Below are 26,205 nucleotides of genomic sequence, written 5' to 3'. Positions count from 1 at the left end.
CTGGGACGAGTGGTAAAGCATCATCCTGCCCTTGAGGAGTCGGGAGGAACCCAGTCCCATCCAGCTGTGCAAACAGAAGGAGGTCCCAAGCCTACCCTTGGGAGAGGGGCGAGAGGGGTGGTCAAGCCGCCGCCACGACGGCCCCCGCGGTGCGGGTAGTGCCAGCCTCCTCGGAGCCCGACGCAGAAACTTGTTGCAACAAACAGGCAACCGCGGGTGCCCCTAGCAGCCGGCGGCGGAGTGGGTGGGCGGGCGAGAGGGAGGGGAAGGCTGGCGGACGCCGCAGCGAACTGGTGGGCAGACCCGGAGTCGCCGCGTAAGCGGGGCCGGCTCAGTGCGGTGCGGCAGGCGCGGCTGTGCGGCAGCGGAAGTCCTTTGTTGCAGCACAGTCCCTGGCAGAGCCAGAGTCTCTCCGCGCAGCCCAGCCCGAGCTCAGCGCGCCGCTACCACTGCAGCTCGCGGCCCCTTCGCCTCCGCCCGCCTTTCCCGCGGCTGATTTGCCTTAAACTCCCTAAAATCTCCGCAGCCCGGGTTCCTGCTGCGGCGGGTGAGTATTTGCCAGTTGTGGGGCTATTTGCGCAACTTTGGCCCTGGCCTGAGGGCGGCGGGTCGCGGGCCTAGCGGAGTGCGGGGCCAGAGGGGCGCCGACCCGTGCGGGAAGCCGGAGCAAGGCGGAGGCGCTGGGAGGAACTGGAGACCGGCGGCTGCTGGGCCGCCTGCTCTATGTCGGCGCTCCAGGTCCCGAGCGTGCGGCCTCCCTGGGTGGGAGGCGAAGCCCGGGTGGAGAATAGTTACCAAATAGTTATCATCTTTTCCCTTTCTTTCTCTGCCTTTATTTTATTTTTTAAGGGGGGAGGGGAGGTGTAGACGGGAGGCGGGAGGACCCGGTTGATTGACGGGCCCAGGGCCCTCTTCTCTCAACTTACAGCTGCGGCTCCTCGGCGGGTGGGAGGGGAAGTGTCCCGGAGCCCGAGGCCGCAGACTTGGGCGCGCTCCGAGGGAGGAGGCATAAGAGCCTTGCAAATTCTCCTACGCGCCTTCCCACCCGCTCTCGCCGGCACACACGCTTTTTTGTTCAGTAAAAAGTGGTAGGTCTGGGTATCGGGAATTTTCAGTGGGAAAGATCTTCTGTTTCTTGGGAAGAAAGTGCTTTCGCCTCCAGTGGTGGCCGCTTACTAGAAGTTCGGTTAGTTTCGGTGAATGTGTTGTTGGCTGTAGATCAGGAGTTGTTACCACTGGAGTGTGTAGGCATGGTTCTGACTGAGCTCCGCTCCGCTCTGTCTCGCTTTCCACCTAAGCAACGCGTCCACATGATCTGAACGGTTGACAAGACGTTTTCCTAGTTGGGCGCGTCTGGAAGAGGTTGATAAAAGTCGTTGTTTTCAGTGCTTTAAGGCATTTGTATGTCGTGATAATGTTCCTAAGTCGAGTTTCAGTGTACATGCAGTTTCAGGTACATGCAGATTCTGCGTTGGCCAAAGTGTATTTTCATACCGTATTACGACCGGAACAATTTTCCCATTGATACTCGAACCCAAAGGAGCGGTCCGAGGCTTTTTGAGGCAACTTAGAATCGATTTCTTGAGTGAAGGTCGAGGCACTCTAAGGCAAATTTGTTGAAGGTTGCAATATGACAACTTCAAAGCACTCATGATTTGCTTTGAAACGAAGAAATTAGATTCTGTGGAATCTTATTGGTAAAATTGGACATGATCTGGAGAGTCGGGAGATTTGTAGATACAGGAAGATGAAGCCTGACTGATGGCAAGCCATCATTTGCTCAGAATTAAAACTTTTATTTTGAATCACTTGCTAAGTATCTAAGTCTCAGTAAAACTGAATGGCTTTGAGAGCCAGATGGGGCATCCTCCTCTTACACAGAAGAAACTGAAGCATAGTGGAGGTGAAATGCTTTTCTCCAAAGGTTAATAAACAGAAAATCTACAGGAAGCCTTCAGTTAACACACTGATTTTTATAGCAGGATTTCTTCATTAAGACCAAATTTTCCTGCTATTCAGTAACTCAGGCCACGCAGTCTGTTTGTTTCCACCTCTAACATGATGGCGTACTTTTTAGGTGTTTTTTGGAGGGGGTGAGGAGGCTAGTGCATCATTTTTGTCAGAGAAGAGAAACCATGTTTTAACCAGGACCTTAGCGGGGCATGAGCACAGTCACAGCCATTTGCAATTGACCTTGTGTTTTGATTTCACTTTAACACTGCTTATTTTTGTACTGCTTCCTCATTCTCCTCTTTTGCCAGGCTATGAGGAAGATAGTGGACCTTTTTCAAAGTGTCTCCATGTTCTTTGCAGCATCATTTCTCTCTTTAAATGTGTAGGAGAAAAGAAGTGCCTTGCTTTCAGGCCTGTCCTTCTCTGGCCAGGAAAGACATTAAATCTTCACTGTTGACCTTCTGGCCCAAAGGGAAAGAAACCATTTGGGACAGAAATTCAGAAATTTTTCCTTAGCTTTTTACTTTTTAAGCTACAGTCTTTCCCCCAAATCAAGGTATATTTGAGAAACATCTCCTTGAGAGGTCATTTTGGTCTCTATCAGATGTTTTCTCTTGATATTTTCTTCTTGTGCCAGTACCTTTTATGATAGATTGCTTTGTAATTTTTCTTATATTCTAATGTGAACCAAGTCAAGTGTTATTCATGTCTATTTTTTCCTCAAAATGGAAATACTTTTTTAAAATTATAAAATACATAATCTTTGTACACATTCGATCTATGCTGAAATACATAAAATACAAAAATGAAAGTCATTCTGACTCCCACTCCTCAGAGATAATCACCAGGAACAGTCAATTCCTTGTTTTAAAAAGGAAAGAAGGCAACATTTGATCACAACTGTGCTGCTGCATGTGCCTTACCCTGCCTAGGGATGGCCTGTCATGATTCATGGGCTCATGTTCCCTGTTCACTGCTTGAGTTGGTGAGAATTGCCAGGTAGGAAAAAGGGAATGTTTTGAATTGAGCTGATTTTAAAATCTATGATCGAGTAGCAGGCATGAGAGTTTAGACTATCAGAGTTGCTGTCTTCACTTTGTTCTCCTGAAGTGTACCTTGGTGGGTGGGTTCTCACACATTTTTTTTTTTTTTTTTAATTTTATCTAGTCTCTGATGGATTGTTTTATCCAAGCCAAATGCATTAAAACAAGACAAACCCCTCACATGTAGAAAATTTCCTTATTTATAGTTGGGTATGAGTGGGTGTAATTGGGATAAAGACCACTCCCAATGTATCCCTGTGCTGATGTGGATGATGGAGGTTCCTCCTGATCAGTATCCAGAGATTGAATTTTGAATATTACGGAAAGGAAATGAGAAGAAAGAGGGAGAAGTTAGTAGTCTGTTTTCAGGTATGGCATGAGAAGGACCCGTTGGGGAAGGGTGGATGGGACTCAAACCTGAGTGCTACTAATAATTGGCATCTTGGCATATATTTAAGATAGAGACTTGTAATGAACTTACATTTTGGCATATATAGTTATTTTTACATTAACTGCAAGAGATATTAGTCAAAATACAGAATCACTCCTTATCCTGGTGTATTGAAGAATAACCTATGAAGAAGTTCTGAAAACAAAGACCCAAGATAGTTCATATCAGTTATTTGAGGGTATTGGGAACATGTTTTTTTTTTTTTTTAAACACTACTTTGTCTTTGAATTTATAACTGTTTTAAAATAAAATCTGAAAATTAAAGAAATAGTTGCCGAAATTTTCTGTTGTGTGTGCAAGATGGATTTTTTTTTCTTTTTTCTTTTTTAGAAATAACTGAAGAAGGTCCATCCCCACTTTAAAATTCTAGTGTTTGGGGAGGACATTCTATAGTGGGCAGCAAGAATCTGGTTAGGGAAAAGGCAGGGCATTCTGCCTGCCTGTAAGATGGAGCAGTATGAGAATGATGCGAACTTTTAGATTTGTAAAAAAAAAAAAAAAGGGAGATTCTGGGAAGCTTAGAATGTTCCAAAAGAGCAGTGTGGTTGATAGTCATGTCCAGAAAGTGTTGGTTGGCTTACAGAAACTGTAACTTAGAACTTTTACTTACAAGACAAGCAGTTTGGGGTAAATCAACCACAGGACTTGTTTCTTCATTCACAAAATGAGGATAATAAAAATACCTATCTTGGGGGCTGGGGTTGTAACTCAGAGTGGTAGAACGTTTGCCTGGCATGTGTGAGGCACTCGGTTTGATCCTCAGCACCACATAAAAATAAATAAATAGGGGCTGTAGGTCAGTGGTAGAGTTCTTGCCTAGCATGTGTGGGATATTAGGTTCAATCCTCAGCACCACAACATAAAAATAAACAAAGACATGCTGTCCAACTACCAAAAAATTAATTAATTAATTAAAAATAAATAAGTAAAATAGAGGTATTGTGTCCATCTACAACTAAAAAATATTTTTTATAAAAACCCTATCTTGGGTAGTTGTAAGAATTAGTTGTATAATGCATGAAAAATGATCTGTAAATTGTCAGCCATGTGACAAAGCAAAAAGTTGTTAAGCAAAATAAAACTTAACCTACTTCAACAATTATTCATCCAAAAACCATCAAATATCAACTAAATGTCAGGCAACTGGAGGCTCAGGGGTTACAGTAATGACTAAGACAGTGTTCTAAACCTTACAATAAAGCAGAGAAACTAAATAATTATAATACCTACCTTAAGCGCAGTGATAGATGTAGCATCCAGTTTAGATGATAAATTTTTGACCACCCTATGGTTGTATGTATACAGAGTTTGGAAAGCATAAAAGAGAGTGCTCTGCCTCTTCCTGGGATCAGAAAGAACTCCCCAGAGAATGTGAGCTGGACATGGAAAAGTTTCTAAGCAATGGTGTGAAGGTAGGAATGCTTTCACAGTGTTAGGTGATTTGGGATGAAGGAAAATCTTAAATAGATTTATGACTTAAAATGGAGTTAAGTTTAAGCTTCTTAACTTTTTTTTTTTAATAGTTTTTAGTCATCAGTGGATCTTTTATTTATTTATATGCATTGTTGAGGATTGAAGCCTGGGCCTCACACATGCCAGGTGAGCACTCTAGCACTGAGCCATTACTCCAGCTCCAGAGCTTCTTAACTTTTATGCTAATCTTTATTGGTTTCATTTCATTGAATTTCCTGCCCCGCCATCCTGGGGACTGAATTCTGGGGTACTCTGCCACTGAGTTGTATCCCTACCCCTCTTTATTTTTTGAGACAGGGTCATCCTTTACTCTCAAATGATTCATAAAGAACAAGAATTAGACCTCTAGGTCTTGTTTATTTTGAGAGAGGGTCTCACTAAGTTGCTGAGGCTGGCCTTGAACTGGTGATCCTCCTGCCTCCAAGTAGCTGGGATTAGAGTGGTGTGCCACTATTTTCAGCTTCATTTTGTTGAATTTTAATTAGGAGTGTGGTTAGAATTATGCACAAACAAGTGGCTGGGATTGTGGCTCAGAGGTGGAGCGCTTGCCTAGCATGTGTGAGACACTGGGTTTGATCCTCAGCACCACATAAAACTAAAATAAAGGTATTGTGTCCACCTATGACTGAAAAATAAATGTTTAAAAAAATAAAGAATTATGCACAAACAAAAAACACTGGGGCCACAGAGTTGAAAAGTGTTAAATGTGTAAGATTTCCTAAAAGAAGGAAACTGGTAATCCCTGCCATCATTGCTGAGATCTACCTTACTGGTTCTTCATTCAGTAACTGTTCACTGAATAGTTATGTTCCACCTAAAGGAATAAGCCAAAGTCCTTGCCTTCAAGTTGCTCACAATCTACTGAGGCATACCAATACATATGTAATTGTAGCCAGTTCCTATTTAGTACTTTGTGACTGACATGCCTATGGTAACTCTAAAAGCTACTATCCCTTCACAGTTGAAGAAAGAGGCACAAATTGGGTAAGCAGCCTACTCAAGGTCACACCTAATAAGTGGCCAATCTCAGGCCGTCTGGTTAATCAGTACTTTAATGCTCACTATATATATTGCTGTTCTAATTATTAAAATGTAAAGTGCAAAATAAGGTGATAATACACAGTTAAAATGGGAGAGGAAGTTATAAAATGCTTTCAGGAGGAGGTAGTAACCTCTAATATGTGGGAGGGTCATACAGCAGAATCAATCAGCCTCAGTAAAACTGGAGGTAAGACATGAAGTCCTGTATATTGAGGATGCCTGGGAGTGAGGCCATAAGCAGTACTCTATTGCTTGAATTTTGAAGTTTGAATTAGGAAGCAGCCACAGATACAGGTAGATGGGTGGGCACAGAGGGTCTTGTATGCCTTGCCAAGGAGTTATATGGCCTGGGGATATGTGAGGGGGCACCTATAGCAGGAGAATGGCATGGTCTAATTTTATTCTTTGTGAATCATCTGAGAGTGAAGGATGTATTTGAGGAGCACATTAAGGAACCCATTACAATAACTCAGGATCGATAATAGAGGCCTTGCAAGGGCAGGGAAGGTAAGGATAAAATGAAGGGGCATATTTGAGAAATACTGAGTGGGAAAATTGGCAAGACTTGGCAAATTGTTTGCCAGAAGTTCCAGGTAATTTGTAAGTAGCCTGGGGGTGCATAGTGTGGCAACTGAAACAGAAGGCAGGGGGAGGAGCAATTTTAGGTGAGCCTCAGACAAAGTCTGAGTGCATAAAGTGAGTACTTTGGAATGGGTAGGAATCCTACAAAATGAACCCTAAGAATGAATACAAATGCCATGTGCAAAAAGGGACTTCCTGGTAAAACTACTTTTAGTGGAGAAAAGCCAACTGTTTATACAGTGCCCTCTGGTGGTCAAAATATGTTATGCTGCGTCTTGAAGATGAAGGATGAAAGTGTAGAAACTGCCTGGATTAAATACTTTACTCCTGGAGGAAAGAGAATATTTTAGAAGCCACTGTTTCCTCTGCCTTCGGGTTGAATTGATTTCCTAGACCTGTAATTCGGTTGAACTACAAAGGTATCTCATAAGTTAGTTGGTTGGCAATCTTACCTAATCCCTGTCATGAAGCAGAAGAAGGCAATTTGAGTGCCTATCATCAAAGTACAGAAATTGAAATTTGTATGTGTGTGTGGGGGGTGGGGGATGCTAGGGATTAAACCTAGGGGTGCTTAACCAATGAGCCACATCCCCAGCCATTTTTAAATTTTGAGAAAGGATCTCACTAAGTTGCTTAGGGCCTCGCTAAATTTGTGAGGCTCACTTTGAATTTGTGTTCCTCCTGCCTCAGCCTCCTGAGCCACTGGGATTACAGGCATGGACCACCATACCCAGTTAGGGATTTAAAACTTATCTTACTCTAGAGCTGTTCCCTAAGTTCTCACAGAAAATTAATTTATTATAAATTGAGTTTCAATGAGTTTTTGTCTTGTTTCACAGCCTATAAGAGTCTGAAATGGTGAACAGAAGGAGGTCAGCATACCTTTTAGAAGTAACAGCTGTTGGCTTGACAAGGGGACAGAAAAATACCAGCAAACCAACCAACAAACCACCATCTCCAAAAGCAGGTGTAGGTATAAACAAACTTTGCAAATTTCACCAGCTCCTGCACCTCAGCAAAACATAATTGATGTAGAGAACATAGTCAGGGGTGCCGTGTGTGGAGCTGCAGTTAGAGTAGCGAAGAACTCTAGACCAGGACTGAAGAGACCAGGGTTATCCTGACAACCACTAAACCTACAAATGGCTGTGAGCATATCACTTGGTTTGCTTTGTGGGCCTGTGGAATAGTGGATTAAACCTGTCATTTCATAAAATTTTATAAAATGTGCAATGATGACATTAATAATTTTTAAAAATTGGATTATGCTTGGATTGAAAGGGCAAAAAACATTTGCCATCTCTAGTTTATACAAGAGTTCTTTGATGAGTATAATTATGCCAATTTTATAGTTGAGAAAAGTAGAACTAGAGAGAGAAAAAGTTTCCTCATACCTACATAAGTTGTAGAGCTGGTATTCAAATCTAGTAGGGTGTGCTTCCTGGGCTTTTAAAAAAATTCCTTCATTTAACAAGCTATACTAAGTGCCAACTATGTGAGAAGAGTGTGCTAGACACAGGAACACCCAGGCTGTTAAGTCTCGGCCCTGTCCTTGAGGGTTCAGAATAGTGGGCATTACTATACCAGACTGTTCCTTGGGTCTCTGTCAGTGCTAACGATACAAGTAATACTTCAGCATTGTTAGCATTAATGTACAGCTGAGTTGTGTTTTTAAAAGACTTGAGGGTGTGAACATGAAACCAAACTACCATTTATAGCATTGTTTCTATGGGAATATGTGTTTTAGGTTCCAAATAACTTAAAAATAAGTTTTGGAACATAACCCAGTTATAATTTCAGAACTTCCTGTACTGAGAACTGAATTTGGAGTTTAATAACCAGCCAGAATGTTTGGTCTAAATAGTGAATAAGTTTTTCTAATAATTTTTCTAATCATTTAAATGGCTTAAAGTAAAACCTTTTATCTTTAGGACCCTCTACAACTAGTTATTCCCAGCAGTTTCAAGGAGAAAACCTAAAGAATTTAATCAGTTTCAGAGATTGAACTGTATACCCTGGAAAATGGTATTCAAAGAAAAAACTTTTGCTGATTCGATATTCTTTTAGGTGGCAAAATCTCTAAGGTTGTGATCTTAGACTGGAGAGTTATATTGTTTGTGCTCTAATCCAAAGAAGTTCTCTCTTTATGGCATACATGCAATACTATATGCCTCTGTCTTGGTCAGTTGTTCATTACCATAATAAAATACCCGAGACTGGGTTACTTATAAAGAAAAGTTTATTTAGCTCACAATTTGAATGCCAAAGATCCTAAGAGCATAGCACCGGCTCTGGTAAAGTCACCTCTTGGCTAGATCATATGTTGGGAGTAAAGGATGTATTTGAGGAGCACATTAAGGAACCCGTTACAATAACTCAGGATTGATAATAGAGGCCTCGCAAGGGCAGGGAAGATAAGGATAAAATAAAGGGGCATATTTGCTTTCTTTATAACAAAACTCCCTCTTAGGAGCTACCTGGTTTTAATCCTTTCCCAGGGTGGTGCTACCAGTGATCTAATGTCCTCCCACTAGGTACCACATCTTAGGGCTGGGGCTATAGCTCAGTTGGTAGAGTGCTTGCCTTGCAGGCACAAGGCCCTGGGCTCAATCCCCAACACCACAACAACAACAACAACAAAAGTACCGTGTCTGACAAGGCTTCCAGCACGTGCACTTTTGAACACACTTAAATCACATCTAAACCATAGCAACCTCTGTTTTTTTAATCTAGTTTTTTTAACTTATGTATGTGTATGTAGTATGTGTTGAGATATACACACACACAAATATCTGCCTAGAGCAGAGCCTGACATTATAGTAAGGCTTAACAAATATTAGCTATTCATATTATTATTGTATTATAGTTGTCATTTACCACACCTCTCATCCTTCACCTTCCATTTATAAAGCAAATCTACCTTCCTTTCCATTCAAACTATTGTTAGTCCTCCCCCACAACTGTTTATATATATACCTATGCAAATACCAGAAATGTCTTTCCCTTGCTCTATGTTTTTATCCACCTACTCCTTTGTCAAGTTTCCACTCAAATCCTACATCCTTCCTAAAGCCTCCTGTTCTGGTATAATTCATGCTTTTCTCCTTCTAAACTCTTGCTGTATTTTAGTCAATATAATTTAGTTAGTTGTTCTCAAATTGCTTTTTAGTTTCAAATTTAATCCCTCATATATAATTAGCTCAGCTATACACCATCTTTCTGCACCCCCATGCTTTATACAGTGTTAGGAACACAGTAGGTGTTCAATACATTCTGATACTCTAATTATAAAACTTGAGGGAACCCTTTCATTACATTTTAGGCTTTTAAAAAAGGTAATCTTGGGCTGGGGTTGTGGCTCAGTGGTAGAGCACTCACCTGGCATGTATGAGCCCTGGGTTCAATCCTCAGCACCTCATAAAGATAAATAAATAAAAGTATTGTATCCATCTACAACTAAAAAATATTTTTTAAAAAAGTAATCTACAGTCCTTAATTAAATCCATACACATACATTCAATCTTATAAGACACAGAAATAGGTAAAAGGAGATTAAAATATATACAGGTTGTGTATCCCATATCTGAAATGCTTGGAACCAGAATTGTTTCAGCTTTCAGACAAAATTTTCCTGGATTGTAGAATATTTTTATGACTTTTATTGGCATGTTAGTACTTTAAAAATTTTAGATTTTGAAACATTTGGAATTTGGGGATTAGGTATGTTCAACCTATACTTAAATAACCCTTTGAGATCTGAAGGTAACTGTAATAGGTGCAGAGATGGGGTGTTGAATTGGGAGTCTGGTGCTAGGCTCTCCTCCAGACTTTCCTGAGGCTGTGCAAATCATCCTTAAGTTTCTCAGTGGTAATGCAAGTCTGTGTCACAATTTGGAATTATTATTTGCTTTACAAAAGGAGACACTTCAAAATTACTTTAAGTTACTTTATTTGCTTTACATGCTTTTTTGTAGACCCTTTTCATTTATCCAGTGATGGGGCCAAAGATGTCATCACCCTCATTTCTTATTGCAAAAAGAAAGGTTATGTGCCTGGCACATAGTAAGTACTCAGTGTGCTGACTGTGATGTCTGCTTATAAACAAATCTGAAAATAGGTAATCCAGCAAGACTATTATTTCCAATTTAAGAGATTTAGCCATGGAGGGTAAGTGTTTTTGAAATCTTAGTGTCAATAAGAAATTTACTGAAACAGCTTACATAGTATATCTTAGGGAACACATCTGTTGAATAAGACTAAGTGGACACATGCAGGTAAAATCACATTACAAATAGTGTTCAGAATGGAGGTGGTCACTTGTGCAGTAGCACATAGCCAATAAACTCTAAGCCCCACGCCCAGTCTTTGTTAGTGTTCTTTGCAGAGGGCCACACCTCATAGTTCCAAAGAAGTGTTTAGTACCATCTAGGTAGACTGGAGTCCTTGTATTATAGTCCTGCTACCTACTTCACCACAGCTAACTATATCCTGAGAGATATGGTTTAGTGACCCTAGATTGTTAACCTTCTTTTATAAAATAAGAATTTGGACTTGGAGTAGATCTTTCTAAGCTCTACATGTCTGTGACTATCTAAATTACTTAATATGTTTAATGTGTTGGCTGTTTTTGAATTTGAGATGAGCTGGAGCTAATAAGCTTTTCAAATCAAAATCTTAAAAATCCACCATAATTTTTTAATTTTTAAATTCTTGCTGAAGTACCACACATTGGGTATCCTAGCCTTAGGGGAGCAGTCCTTATCCAAAAAACATGAAGTCCTTTGAATCACGCTTGAATGTTTTGCTGTCAGCCCAGCCTTTGACTTCTAGCTGTGATAAACTTGTTTTTCCAGTGATGCAGCTAAGTAACACAAACAAAAGCAACCACAGATTTCAGTCATAAAAACAGGAGCAACTGAAATATAAGCAATACTTTTATGTGAAACTTTTTATAGGTTTTACTATAAGAAAGTTCACTAAGTTTTTTTTTTTAATAGCATCATTAAAGAGATCAGAATATTGAAAAGAGATCAAACTTGGAATTCGAGTGAAATTATTTTTTGTGGATTTTTTTTATTTGTTTTGATAATTGAATCCAGGGGTACTCTATCACTGAACTAAACCCCAGTCATTTTTATTTTTGAGACAGGGTCTCACAGAGTTGCTGAGGCCAGCTTCAAACTTGTAATGTTCCTCCCCGAGTCTTCTGAGTCACTGGAATTACAGCTGTGCACCACTGCACTCAGCTGAAATTATTTTGTAATAAAAGCAAAAGCACTGGGCTAAGGATGTAGCTCAGTGGTAGACTGCTTACCTAGCATGTGTGAAGCCCCTAAGTTCAATTCCCAGCACCAAAAAAAAAGTGAATGCATTATAAAAAATGTAATGCAAAAGAGATTTAGGGATTAGATCCCTCATCCTCTATGCCTACTTTTTTTTTTTTTTTTTTTTTTTAAGTATTAAGCCTTCTTAAAGCTTTTCTGAATGAGAGAGAACAAGAATACAGTTGCTGGTACAATGTAAATTACAGCTATTAGAAGTTATTCTACCTAAGATCATTTTTACCCAGAACTTGGACAATTGCTTAATACCATTGCTTAAACTGTAGGTCAGCCTAGTAGTTGTATGGTTAGCACCAAAAATTAGACAGCCCTTGTTCAGCTTCCACCTTTATGATGAGAGAAAATGTAGACAGACAGATGGAGGCAAGGGTTTCATACCCATTTAAACCCAGAGCCCTTGTGTTCTACTACAGCATGATGCCTCTTCCATAGAGAAGGAACTTTACTCAGTTCATGTTGAATGAAATCACTAATTTAGAAACTGTCAAAATTCTCAATGATCTAACCTTGAGATTATGGAATGCCTATGCTATTGCTCATTTCAGTACTTAATAGTGCCTGGTCCACCAAAGGTATTCAGTAAAATTTTTGAATGAATAAATATATATTAAATACTATAAATACCATTATTTGTTTCAGTGTTTTGTTTATGTTAACACAGAATGTATTTTTACTACTTTGATTGAATAGTGATTATAGCTTCAGATGTCCTATGTAATTGGACTTACATGTAGTTGTATTAATTTGAATTAATGGCTGTAAAACTGCTTTTCATACAGATAAGAGTTCTTGGAACTCTTTGTCTTTATTTCAAGTGTGGACTATTTAATGCCTGAAAGTTGTTATAGATTTATAGCTTTCTAATGGACTGTGTTATTTAAAAGGAAACTTTAAGATTATCTACTTAGACTTACTTCCTGATGCTTAAGTAAGCATTACCACTGCTGTGACAGCAGTTACTGTTACTTCCATTAACTGATTACCTGCCAAGCACTATACATTTTATACGCCACCTCTGTGAATGCTTATTTTAATGTTATTTGAGGTGTTATCCCCACCTTGAAACTAAGGGTGAACTAGGAAAGCAAGTTTCAAAACTCTTTAGTTAGATTGGAACCCAGGTCTGACTGATTCAAGGCTTGTGCTCATTTCACTGTAATATCCTCAATAACATTTTGCTTCTTCTTTAATTTGGGTGCTTATTATCCTCCAAACAGGTTTGTTTAATTTATGAACAACTCTTATTACTAGAAAGCAATTTTTTTCAATCCTTCTACTTTGTTTTCATTTAGGGTCTCTTCGAATCCTACAAAAATGACTATACACTAGAAATCTCGCCCTACTTAAATGAGCTTGGGTCCACATTTTTGTAGACTTTTTTTTTTTTTTTAAACCTTTTGAATAAGACTGTATTGTTTGGATTTGTTTTATATAATTCCAATTGTAATAGAATTTTGTACTTTTGTTTAATTCATTCTCCATCCTAAAATTTTCTCACTTCTGTTGTCTTCATTCAAAAATACAATTTTCGAAAGTCAGTGAATTTTAAGAGTGAATTCTAGGGAGTAGACTATTCACTAAAAATTCCCTTTTTATCGGGCACCCAAATTATAAATAACACATTGATGAGCATCTTTGGCATAAACTGCTTTTGTATTTAGATCCATGGAAAACAGGAGTTTTCTGGTACAGATTTTCAAGTTACAGTGGTTTGAAATAGCATACCTACTTGATACACCTGATCTGGTTTCCAGAAGGCACAGTGGTTGCCATTTTAAGAAGGCAGCAGATGTCATCACCTTCATTTCACACTACAAAAGCAAAACTATGTGTTTGACACATAGGAAGTACTCAGTATGCCATGCATGTATGCTTACAACAAATCTGAAAATATGTAATCCACACTCACATCCCTACCCATGGAACTCTGGCTTTAGGCAGGGAAATAGGAAGGAAGATGTAATTTAGGCCTGTAGGGGGAAAGGGTATGTAATCCATATTTGATCTATGAGGAACAGATAAAAGCAAGTAAGTAAATTTAGATACTCTTAATTACTATAGCAGGGATCAAAGAGTTTTGGGACTGAAGAATGAACATTTTATTTCTCTGAACAGCTTGTTTAAATGTTCTTTTTAAGTTCAGTAAAATCACGTAGGAATTTTTTTAGTAGCAGATACATTCTGAACCTTTATGTATACAGATTAAAATTTGAGGCTAAAATTGGATCTTATTTAGGCCTGGGGATTTAGGTCAATGTTAAAGCACCTCTGGGTTCAATCCCAACTACCCAAAACAAAACCAAAAATATACAAAAATAGAATTTTACTTTTCTCCCAGCTTCAAATAGTTATCACCACATAGCCAATCTTGTATCATATATAGTCCCTTCACCCACTTCATTCATCTTGAATATCTCATTTCATCTACAAACACTTCAATACATATATATATAAAAGATAAAGATTTTTTATAGTTATATTATACTTGAGATATAGGTGTACTTTTTAATTTTTTAAAATAGAACAGTGATTATATTTTTTTATCATACTAAGTCCTATAATGGCAAAGCATATCTTTTTAAATTAGTTTTACATGACAGGAGAATGCATTTTTTGACACATCATACATAAAGGGAGTATAACTTTTCATTCTTCTGATTGTACATTATGTAAAGTTACACTGGTTGTATAATCATATATGCACATTTTTAACAATCAAAAAACCCTTATCACACTTAGAAATGAGCAATAGTTCCTTAATGTCAATCATCTAAGAAATTTTTAATAATAATCTGGTTACTAATGTTCAGATTAATCTTTTATTTCTTTTGTTGTTCATTTCCTTTAAGTACTCCATTCTAAATCTTGAAAATTTTCCCACTTTTTTCTGTTATCTTCATAAATATAGTTTTTGAAAGCCAGTGCATTTTAAGAGTAAAGTGGAAAAGAATGTCATTTTTCCTTTCATATTTAATGTATATATTTTTCCTGAAACCAAAATTAAGGTTTTTTGTTTTTGATGACTTTTTTTAATATGGGAAACCTGAATAAATGGCTGTTTTCATTTTCAAACTTAAAAAATTATTCATAATGTATTAGCAGGTTTTACTACATTAGGGTGGAAATCTATTCATACCTTGAATGTAATAGTAGTCAGACAAGTCTGAAATAATGATAAAAATTATTTTAATGCTTTTCTTATATTATCTGACTTTAATATTTTTGTTTTACACAGGTCTCTAATTAATAGAAGATGGCAAAACCCAGCCACAGCAGCTACGTCCTTCAGCAGCTAAACAACCAAAGAGAATGGGGTTTTCTCTGTGACTGTTGTATTGCAATTGATGACATTTACTTTCAAGCCCACAAAGCCGTTCTAGCTGCCTGCAGCTCCTATTTTAGAATGTTTTTCATGAACCATCAACATAGTACTGCACAACTGAATCTCAGCAATATGAAAATTAGTGCTGAGTGTTTTGATCTCATTTTGCAATTTATGTATTTAGGAAAAATTATGACAGCTCCCTCCAGTTTTGAGCAGTTTAAAGTGGCAATGAACTACCTACAGCTGTACAATGTTCCTGACTGCTTAGAAGATATACAGGATGCAGATTGTTCTAGTTCAAAATGTTCATCTTCTGCTTCCAGCAAACAGAACAGCAAAATGATATTTGGAGTAAGAATGTATGAAGACACTGTGGCTAGAAATGGAAGTGAAGCCAATAGGTGGTGTGCAGAGCCAAGTTCAACAGTAAATACACCACATAATAGAGAGCCTGATGAAGAATCTTTACAATTAGGTAATTTTCCTGAACCACTATTTGATGTATGTAAAAAAAGTTCTGTGTCCAAATTATCTGCTCCAAAAGAACGTGTATCGCGTCGCTTTGGACGGAGTTTTACCTGTGACAGCTGTGGATTTGGCTTTAGTTGTGAAAAATTATTAGATGAGCATGTGTTGACCTGTACTAACAGACATTCATACCAAAACACAAGATCTTACCACCGAATAGTAGATATTAGGGATGAAAAAGACAGTAACATCAAAGCTGAATTTGGTGAAAAGGATTCTTCTAAAACATTTTCTGCACAGACCGACAAATACAGAGGAGACACAAGCCAGGCTCCTGATGATTCAGCTTCAACCACTGGAAACAGGAAAAGTAGCACAGTGGAGTCTGAAATAGCCACTGAAGAAAAAAGCAGAGCTGCTGAGAGGAAAAGAATCATTATCAAGATGGAGCCAGAAGATATTCCTACAGATGAGCTGAAAGATTTTAACATTATTAAAGTTAATGATAAAGACTGTAACGAATCCACTGATAACGATGAATTGGAAGATGAACCTGAAGAGCCATTTTATAGATACTATGTTGAAGAAGACGTCAACATTAAAAAAAGTGGTAGGAAAACTCTAAAACCTCGGATGTCAATAAATGCTGATGAAAGAGTTGGTTTAGAAAATATGAGACCCCCTAACAACAGCAGTCCAGTTCGAGAGGATACTGAAAATGCATCATGTGAGCTGTGTGGACTCACAATAACCGAGGAGGACCTGTCATCTCATTACCTAGCCAAACACATTGAAAATATCTGTGCATGTGGTAAATGTGGGCAAATACTTGTCAAGGGTAGACAACTTCAGGAACATGCCCAAAGATGTGGAGAACCCCAAGATCTGACAATGAATGGGTTAGGAAATACTGAGGAGAAAATGGACATGGAAGAAAATCCTGATGAGCAGTCTGAAATAAGAGATATGTTTGTTGAAATGTTGGATGATTTTAGGGACAGTCATTACCAGTTAAATAGTATCCAAAAAAAGCAGTTATTTAAGCATTCTGCCTGTCCTTTTCGATGTCCTAACTGTGGCCAGCGTTTTGAAACTGAAAATCTAGTGGTTGAACATATGTCTAGCTGCCTAGACCAAGATATGTTTAAGAGTGCCATCATGGAAGAAAATGAAAGAGATCACAGGCGAAAGCATTTCTGTAATCTGTGTGGAAAAGGATTTTATCAGCGGTGTCATTTAAGGGAACACTATACTGTTCATACTAAGGAAAAACAGTTTGTTTGTCAGACATGTGGAAAGCAGTTTTTAAGAGAACGTCAGTTGCGTCTGCACAATGATATGCACAAAGGCATGGCCAGGTATGTCTGTTCCATTTGTGATCAAGGAAACTTCAGAAAACATGACCATGTACGGCATATGATTTCTCATTTATCTGCTGGTGAGACTATATGCCAGGTCTGCTTTCAGATATTCCCAAATAATGAACAATTGGAGCAGCACATGGATGTTCATCTGTATACATGTGGAATATGTGGAGCAAAATTTAATTTGAGGAAAGATATGAGATCACATTATAATGCCAAGCATTTGAAAAGAACCTAAGTGATTTTCTACTGTACTAATGTCTAGTTGATAGCAGACAAAACACCAAAGCAAAAAGGATATGAGCTATTTAGAAATTGATTTTATAAGATGAATTGTTTTAAAAAAAATTCAAGTCCCTTTTATCTTTAATATTTTTGTTTAGGATATTAAGTTTCTACATTTTAGGCGTTAAAATGTTTTTATCATTTTTTTGTTGTTTCTAATAGCATTCTTTGTTTCTAGTTTTCTTAGCTTGGATTAAAATTACTTTTACATGTAGACGATAAGTGGCTGTTACCCCTTCAGTGACTATTAAACTTTAGTTTTTTTTTATCAATAAGGTGATGACTTCACTATTTTTATGTGTTTTTTTTTTTTTTTTTTAAGGTTATCATGTGAAATTTAAAACCCAATATGATTGGCCGTTCCTGTTTAAATTTTAAAAAGAATTTATTTGAAACTGCCCTATTTCATTGTTAGCATTTTTTTCTTTTTCTTTTTTCTTTTCCCAGTTGAACAGTGGGTTAGCTACTGTTTATTCTCCCTTATTATCAATGAAATTCATATTCTTAAATTGACAAGCTTATTAGGCAAGTTAGGTGCACTGAATCTAACCTTTAAGGTTGACATGGGCTCAAACTTGGTCTAAAAAGATTGATGGACCTGAGGAAATTCCTATAAATGAACATTTCCTATAACTGATAAAATATTATCATTTAATAATCACATTAAAAACTTATATTAAGTGTAAATCCCAATGGCTTTCCCTCACTTGAGAAACTTGTGGGGATAAGCCATTTTGTTTTATGATATTAAATTTAACTATGATAGTTAATTAAAAAGACATCTTGTATTCATTAAAAATATTTTTAATTTAAAATATTCTTGATTTTCTAAAGTGTGTTAGTTTACCAGTTATTTTTGTTTATAAATAGACTTTAATAGCGCTCTAGAATATGACATCTAAAGGAAAATATGATTTAAAATTACATACTTTTGGAACTTTGAGATTCGAGAAAGTTGCCATGTATATTGATAAATCTAATAAAATAAATCAATTATAAATCTGGTTGTTCTATAAAAGTAGAGTGCACAAAAAATGTGTTGTGTTTTATACTAAGATTTGGAGAAAATGTGTCGTGGCAAATTGCAGTTTATCACCATGCTTTATTATTATTTTCTGTAAAGGATACAAAATTTGAGGATTATAAAATAATCAGCATATAAATGGAAATAGTTTATCATTTTCAATTAAAGTAGTTTGTTAGTTGTTATTGACAGAGGGTCTACATCATTTACATGTGAATTAAAACACTGGCAAACCTGACCCACCAATAAACACATCTACTGAATAGAATGCCTATTAATGTGAATTACTTGTAACATAATACCCTTCTTATAATTAAAAGGATTTTAGTTAACTCTCCTATATTTAAAATATAATTTTGTGATTATGAGCAATAGTTTAATGGCATTGCTTTTTGTTCACATCAGATTTTTAAATAAGTAATTTTTGTACAGTTTACATAAAAGAACAAGTTGCCAAGAGAATTGAGATATTATTATATTATTATTGACATATTGGCTAGTAAAGATTTGGTTGAAAGTATTAGAGCAGAGTGAGTACAGAGACTTACAGGGATATGTTCAAATTGTTGAGGTTAGGAATAGCACAGGAGCCAGGGCAGAATTAATGTGAAGTAGAGAGGCACAAGAAGATAAAACAAGAAATCAAGAATTTTTTTTTTAAAGCCACACAGTAAACAGAGAATGCAGGAAAAATGAGTTCCTCTTAGTCTTAGATTTAGTTGTTTATCAAATACTTAAACTGGAAATGCAAGTTAAATTGAAATATAAGATGCATGTATATATTACTGTTAGGAACCTGATAACCAAAAGCTCTCAGAAAGTAGTGTAAAGAGATAAGATAAACCAAATTTCCTAAATACATGATATCTTAGTGGATATGATCTTCAGGGTCACTTTTTTCTACCCTCATCAAAATTTTTTTGTAATGGCTTTCCCCACTATTGGGGTGGGGGGTGGGGAGGGCTTTTTTCTAAATACTACCTCTTTGAAGAAAGGATTATTTATTCCCCTGGGGAGGGGTTGTGTGATTTTGTACTTTGCCATGTGCTAACAGCCAACAATTAGCAACCAAATATATAAACATTATCTTAATTTTACATGACACAGATGTTTATACTATAGTTTCACAAAGTCACACCTCATGATGTTTTCTTCTAGTTTCATATGTCACAGGACACACTAGTTTTGGAATTAGCTACAGGGTAGTACAGGCTTCTCCAAGTGGAAAGTTTAATTTTCCTTATCAAACAGTTCATTCAAAGGCTATGTGGCTTTTAAAATTAAGGGAAGCTCGGCACAATGACACATGCCTGTAGTCCTAGTGACTTGGGAGGCTGAGGCAAGAGGATGCAAATTTGAGGCCAACCTTGGCAGTTTAGCAACTTAGTGAGACCCTGTCTCGAAATAAATAAAAAGCACTGGGGATGTAGTTCAGTAGAGCACCCTTGAGTTCAATCCCATATCAAAATAAAACAAAATTAGGGGAAATGAAAAATGCCCAACACCTTAGCCAGACTCAACTTCCTTTCACCTCCATCCTCTGTTGGAACTAAAGAGATCTAACTCCTTTGCTATTGCTTCTTGCTCTCCTGTGCTGTGAAGAGAATGAAGACTGGAAGTTGTCTGCTGTTCATATAACACACGTCTTTAGGCTCCAAATTTTCCTTAAGAAAAGGAAAATCTAGATAGATGGAGTAGGATCTTGTTCCTGTTTCATTCTGACACCATTTTGTTTGAAAAGACCTTTTGTTCTTACCACTACCAATTCTTGGATTCCTTTTTTTCTTCCATACTGGGATTAAACCCAGGGGCACTTTACCACTGAGCTATATACCCAGCCCTTTGTAATTATTTTGAAGCAGGGTCTCACCAAGTTGCCCAGGCAGACTTTGAACTTGTCATACTACTGCCTCAGCCTCCTGAGTAGCTGGGATAACAGACATGCACCACTGTGCCTGGCTAGTTTTTTGGATTTCTTTATGTATAATGAGCAATCCCAGACTAAATTTTTTATCTTGTGGTGCTAGTGATCAAACCCAGTGCCTTACAAGACATGTTAGGCAAATGCTCTAACACTAAGCTACATCCTCAGGCCTATTTTTTCTAAAAAGCAAGAAATCCTGACGGAATAGTCAGCTTTTAACAAACTTGCCACCAATTACAGTGCAATTTGGATGTTCTGTAACTTTTTAGTAAATAAGACCCTCACACCCAGAGATTAATAAAACATAGCCAAGGCCATAGTAGATTAGGATTCAGAAGTTTGTCTTAATTTCCCATATTATTAAAGTAAAAATATTCAGAGAAACGAGCCATATGAGTAAACTGGTATTTGGCAAATGTTTAATTACTACAAAGTAATTAACAGTTTGACTATGGACAAAAATTAAATTAGAAAAAAATCTTCCAGAGGAGCTAGTTACAATAATAAGAATTAAAATAAGGATGGTTTTGCTAGAGCTGACACTAATTAAAAGGAAAAATAATGGGCAAGAAAGATGTTGTACTGTAATTAAAAGCAAAAAAATATGAATAGGATATAAAAATTGAAGTAAATAAAACATTTGAAAATTATAGGTGAGATGAATAGAGATTAAAATAAATTGATTAGATTAAAATAATTATAGGCTGCCTAACTGAATAAGAGTGATGAACATATCAAGGCTATGCCTGAATACTTGAGATACTTTTATATTCTAAACAATGGGAAGAGGCTGGTGATAGCTGGCAACTTCTCACTGGTAACACGATACTCAATCCTCTATATCACTATGAAACTTTTCCTACTTAATGCATCTCTGGAAAATCTGCCAAAGAACCAGTGTAATAGTTGTTAATATTTAAGTATAAAACTTGTCATTAACAAAAAGCTAAATAAGTACCAACAGAAAAAAACCTGGATATGTCTGTGCATACATAGTTAAGAATAAAGAAATTTGGTGTATCAAATTTAACTGAGTTTTATCATGGATTAAAATTGAAAAATTTTTTTCCATTAATCTGTTTTGATCAGTCAACTTTCCTCACCATCCCCTTCTCCGTTGTAACTAATGCTTCCCAGGGATAAAATGCTAGTGCTCTGAAGGCATCCTAGCATCAACAACTTCTAGCATTGCAGAGCACCAAAAAACTGTGGGAAAACATATCCTTGTAAGATCCTCCCTATATCCTTAATGTCTGAGGGTGATAGGTTGGATGGTAGGAAACTCAAGCAAGTGGAGTTATATTTGGTGTTTAGAACTTGAAGCTACATCACAAATTTGGAAATTCATTATCCATTCATAATAGGGTTCTTGATAATCCCAGTGTCTATTTATTTAGGGCTATATACTCAAATGCTTTACATACATAATTTTAATTAAGCCTCACAGTCTTTTGAGGTAAGTATCATACTAATTTTCTAGACAGGGGACCCAGGTCCGGAAGGGCTGAGTATTTTTCCTAAAATCACATAGAAACTGTATTAGACCTGGAGTTTGAATCTAGACCCAACTTTGCCTACATTACTATACTTAACCACTAAGCTACTTGCTCCACCTATCAAGAAGTACAAAGATGGGCCTTTTCAGGCTCATGTGATAAAGGTCCTGTGAGGCTGTGCTCCTTGTTCATCTCATCTGCAATGCCTGGTAAGGGGGCTAGTAATGGTACCTAATGAACATTCTGAGTAATGTGAAAATATGAGAATGGAAAACAAAATTTTATTTGAATGAGTCATTCAGAATGATGTTTTAGAAATAAATATTAAATGCTGATATGTTTTGATTTTCTTTCATTAAAACTTGAAACATTTAGTGGTATGTCAGCCATTTGTGGGGGCCTGTGGTAGAAATCAATTAAAAATTACTTTAAATTCAACTTCTACATTTCTATGTCTGTGATTCCCCCCCCTTTATTTTCTCTATTGCTGTCCTTTGTTTTAATCTCTTCCATCAATCTCCATTTCCTTTTATTTGTTTTGACACTGATGAGTTAAGAACTCATTTGAAAACAAATGCTTCCAAGAAAAAGCAGAATGACAGAATAACCAGTTTCCTCTTTTTGCCTTAACAGATGATGTGAATAAGAAAGTCATCATTTCTTTGATCAAAAAAACAGAACACCCCTGAAAAGGGAGATACTGAGAGATGAAATTTACCAAATTATATTGTGTGCATATACAAATATGTAACAATGAATCCCACTATTATGTACAATTGTAATGCACCAATAAAAAATATGAAAAAAAACCTCTCCCATTACTGTATTGTGATTGCTAAGATTTATAAAGCAATCAAAGTTTGCTTAAAAACAAAAATTGGAGGGCTGCGGATATGGCTTAGAGGTATAGCCCCTGCCTAGCATGCTTGAGGCCCTGAGTTCAGTCCCCAGCATAGCCGAAAAAGAAAAGAAACAAAAGTTGGTTATTCCAAAGTGTATAATTCAACTTATGAAAGCATAGATTTTAGGTGAACTTACATATTCTTATAAAAGAGGAAAAATAATCTCAGGAAATGACAGCTTGCATAACCACCCTAACCTAGCAGCAAATTTAAACATTTAAGTGAAACAACCCCTCCAATCTGATTCTAGCTTCTGCATCTACTGCCTGATTTCTATACAATAGTTTTCATGCTACTACTAGAATGATTTAACTACCATCTATCTGTCAAACATTTTTTTCAAGTGAGAAGATTGAATTGCAGATGATTCTGTGAATGTCTATATAATCATTTAAGTGGCCTGCTTTTCACTGCTGTCAAATTCAAGGACATCATTTGGTAACATGGGTGTAGTCTCAAAAACCAGATGAAAGTTAACTATAAGTTTATATGAAAGGCAAGAGGCAAAAATGGAGTTTAGAATGTGTCTGTAACTGACAATTAGTAAATATAACAGCTTGTAAATTCAAGCTAATTGTGAACCAAGGTAATATTGCTTACATATTTATGTACATACACTTAGTAGAATTCAGCATTAAGTTTAAATCTTACTTAAGCTATTCCCTTAATGTATTTAGGAGAACCAAATCATTGAGGCCATTCAATAATGACTAAATTGTTCTATCAGAATCCACACAGATCACTAGGGGGCAGGAAACTATTATAATATCTTAATATCCTACTCAATGAACTGACCAAAAAAAGGTGATATAAAGATTACTTGGCTCTGAATTGAATAGTCAGTGTACTAATCATTATTGTACTAATTAGCTCAGAGTCAAAGAATGACAAATTTTTTAAAAACATGATTTCATTTCAGTCAGGAATAATAATAATTTTATGTGAAAAATTTGCATAATGCTCTACTTACCTGAGAAAAGAACAGACAAGCATTCAGTCTATAAAGCCTGGTCTATGCTTTATTTCAAAAGTGTTAATGTTTACATTCTACTTAAAACCAATAGTTTATAGCAGTTGAATAGGCTCAGCTCAATTTCTGATGAAACAATTCTAAGCACCCTGATAATGAAAATCACCTTTCAAATGTTTATGTTCCCTGATATGGAAAAAAATCATTTTAAGGGACAATTTATTTTTTAATTATGGAATTACAATTATACAAGGCATTATAATTCTAGGCAAAAATCTAATTCCACCCAGAATCACTGGGGCTGGTTAATACAGTTATATGCCTAGGAATTTGAAGGAAAACTTCTTTCTCTGTATATGTGTGTACTTCCTTTTCATTTGCAGAATATATAACAATATTTGAGGAAGGCAATGTAAAAGGAACATGAACTTTTAAATTTGTTTCAATCAGAAATTTGTCATTAAAAAATACATTGTAAAACTTTTTATTTGAAGGAAAAATGTGTCTTCTTCCTTCCTACTCTTCTATTTGTCTGACCTCCTTTTTTATGTTACGTTTTTGTGCCCAACCATTTAGTTCAGACCATACATGCAAGACAAAAATAAAATTCTGCTAAATAAATATAGCAGAATTGTATTAGTAATAATAATATTTGAAAGATGCAATGACTTATATTCAAGAAGTAATTGGGTAAATTTAAATTCTAGAAACTATTCTTTTATTCCTATTCTTTGTTCTTTTTAACAGTGTGCTGGCCTGGTGCCAAAAGCTAAGAAATTCTGACCTAAAAATATGTTGTATCTTGTAGACAGTCAACTTGTAATGTTTTTTTTCTTGAGTTTTGTCTTTTTCTGTGTGGCAGTGGTGAAATAGGGCCTTCTAAACCTCTGGAGAAGTGACAGATCTGAATTTGGAGAGGACATGGGGAAGAATCAATCTTCAACAGATAATCTTTAAGTGCAGACCCAGGAATATCAGATCTGAAGTGGCACCATCTTTTCTGTCTTCCTGACAAACTTCATCAGCCCCAAAAGTTCCAGTTGCAAAGATCCAAGAAAATAAAGATCACTTTGGAATCACTTTGTTATAACAAAATTGATTCATGGTGACTTTCCTAGTAGTTGTGAAAAATATGCTAAAGTTACTGTAAAATTCTTATGACATCAGTGGTTAAAGCTGCACTAAAATGAAACTTTATATGCTAATTATCTTCAGTGGTCCCTTCTAAAATAAAAGGGCTTTGTAGACTATTGTAAATATAAAACAAAGAGATAATCACATATCTCTAAAGAACACATATAATTCTAAACTTAAAATAACCAGAATCATAGCTTATATATTAAGAAATGTAGTTAGGCAGTTTTTTAAAATTCACTGAAAAATATGTAGTTTAAGTGTTAAGTAAAAAGACAGGAGTACAGAGAAGGAAATGTAAGGCCAATATTATAACAAGACAATCTAGTTATTACTCACTGTAAGTAACACTTGCCTTCCTTTCTGTGTTTACCAGGCACACACAAGGTTATTAATATAAGCTCCTCTTTAACTCTGTTAACTCCAAGAGCGGAGTAGTATAATCCCAATAGTGGTAGATTTTCACAAATCACAGACACGCTGTTTTCTTCTGAATTTAGCAATATAATCTAATAAGGTAGAATTAATTTCTGTTAAATATTCTCAATATTAATGTACAGTGCCCTGCTCTTCAACTTCAAAATAAAATTCAACAAAGTATTGAGTGAAATGATGATTAACATTTAACATTTTTTAAAAAACCTTTCATGCAGAAATACTTGAGATTTTAACCTGGATACAAATGCATTGCAATATACACATTCTTAACCACATGACTTATGACCACATTATTTCCTTATTGTGAATATACTGTACTGTTACCTTTGATTAATTATGTAACCAGTTCTTTATTGTTTTTAGTGCAATACCAAGATGTTATATATTTTTAGAAGTGCTGTCTTATTTTTATGCTTTTTCTTCAAATATTGTAGTAAGAAATTGCACAAAGAGATCTAACTTTAAAAATATACTTAAGAGTATATATGCAGGAATTAAGTCACTTAAAAACCTTAGCTGCAAGGTAGGATGATAACTGAATATCTATTATAATAATTAGACTAACTGAAAAATCAGAATTTATTACAATGGGATAGTAGGAATAGATGGGAGAAGGGAGAAAAGAACTCCATTAATGAGATCAAACATGAAAATGTTTCAAGAGACATAAATAAGTCTAGAGAAGTTTTAGAGTCTAAAAAACACTACTATTCATCTCTTGGGAACAGATGATTAGAAACAGAACTGCAGGCTTCTAAAAATAAACAGAAAACAAAAGACAAAAGAATATTACCAATAATTAAAGATGCCAGATCAATATGAAAATGACAACAAGTAATTTGACCAACTAAATTTTTATTGAATTGGATTTACTAAAGAAAAATGGCTTAAATTTTGACTGTATTAACTACAAGTGTCATGAATTATAATCATTATAAATGGTATAAATGCCTTCTATGATATGATTATTTTCTGTACATTAGTATAAAA

The 26,205-nt window shown here is 36.3% G+C and overlaps 1 protein-coding gene across 14 annotated transcripts; it reads left to right on the top strand.

Annotated features, from left to right (window-relative positions):
- The first annotated feature begins 279 nt into the window (after positions 1-279).
- On the top strand, positions 280-26,205 carry Zbtb1 (zinc finger and BTB domain containing 1). 14 transcript variants are annotated; one of them, XM_076850375.2, is made up of 5 exons: positions 850-3,365; positions 4,753-4,859; positions 7,383-7,512; positions 15,121-17,036; positions 24,506-26,205. In XM_076850375.2, the coding sequence occupies exons 4-5, from the start codon at positions 15,139-15,141 to the stop codon at positions 24,540-24,542; spliced, it is 1,935 nt and encodes a 644-aa protein (XP_076706490.1). In that variant the 5' UTR covers positions 850-3,365; positions 4,753-4,859; positions 7,383-7,512; positions 15,121-15,138; the 3' UTR covers positions 24,543-26,205. The 14 variants fall into 14 exon arrangements, with proteins under 14 accessions (XP_076706479.1, XP_076706488.1, XP_076706481.1 ...); XM_076850376.2 differs by having other exon boundaries at positions 22,405-26,205; XM_076850369.2 differs by lacking the exon at positions 24,506-26,205 and having other exon boundaries at positions 851-3,365; positions 7,383-7,516; positions 15,121-18,619.

This window comes from Callospermophilus lateralis, chromosome 3 (genome assembly GCF_048772815.1).
Source record: "Callospermophilus lateralis isolate mCalLat2 chromosome 3, mCalLat2.hap1, whole genome shotgun sequence".
Lineage (NCBI taxonomy): Eukaryota > Metazoa > Chordata > Mammalia > Rodentia > Sciuridae > Callospermophilus > Callospermophilus lateralis.
This window is presented reverse-complemented; position numbering and strand designations above follow the sequence as displayed.

Coding starts and splice junctions, on each gene's coding strand:
- Zbtb1 (XM_076850373.2), top strand. CDS start 15,139: ATGGCAAAACCCAGCCACAGCAGCTACGTCCTTCAGCAGCTAAACAAC.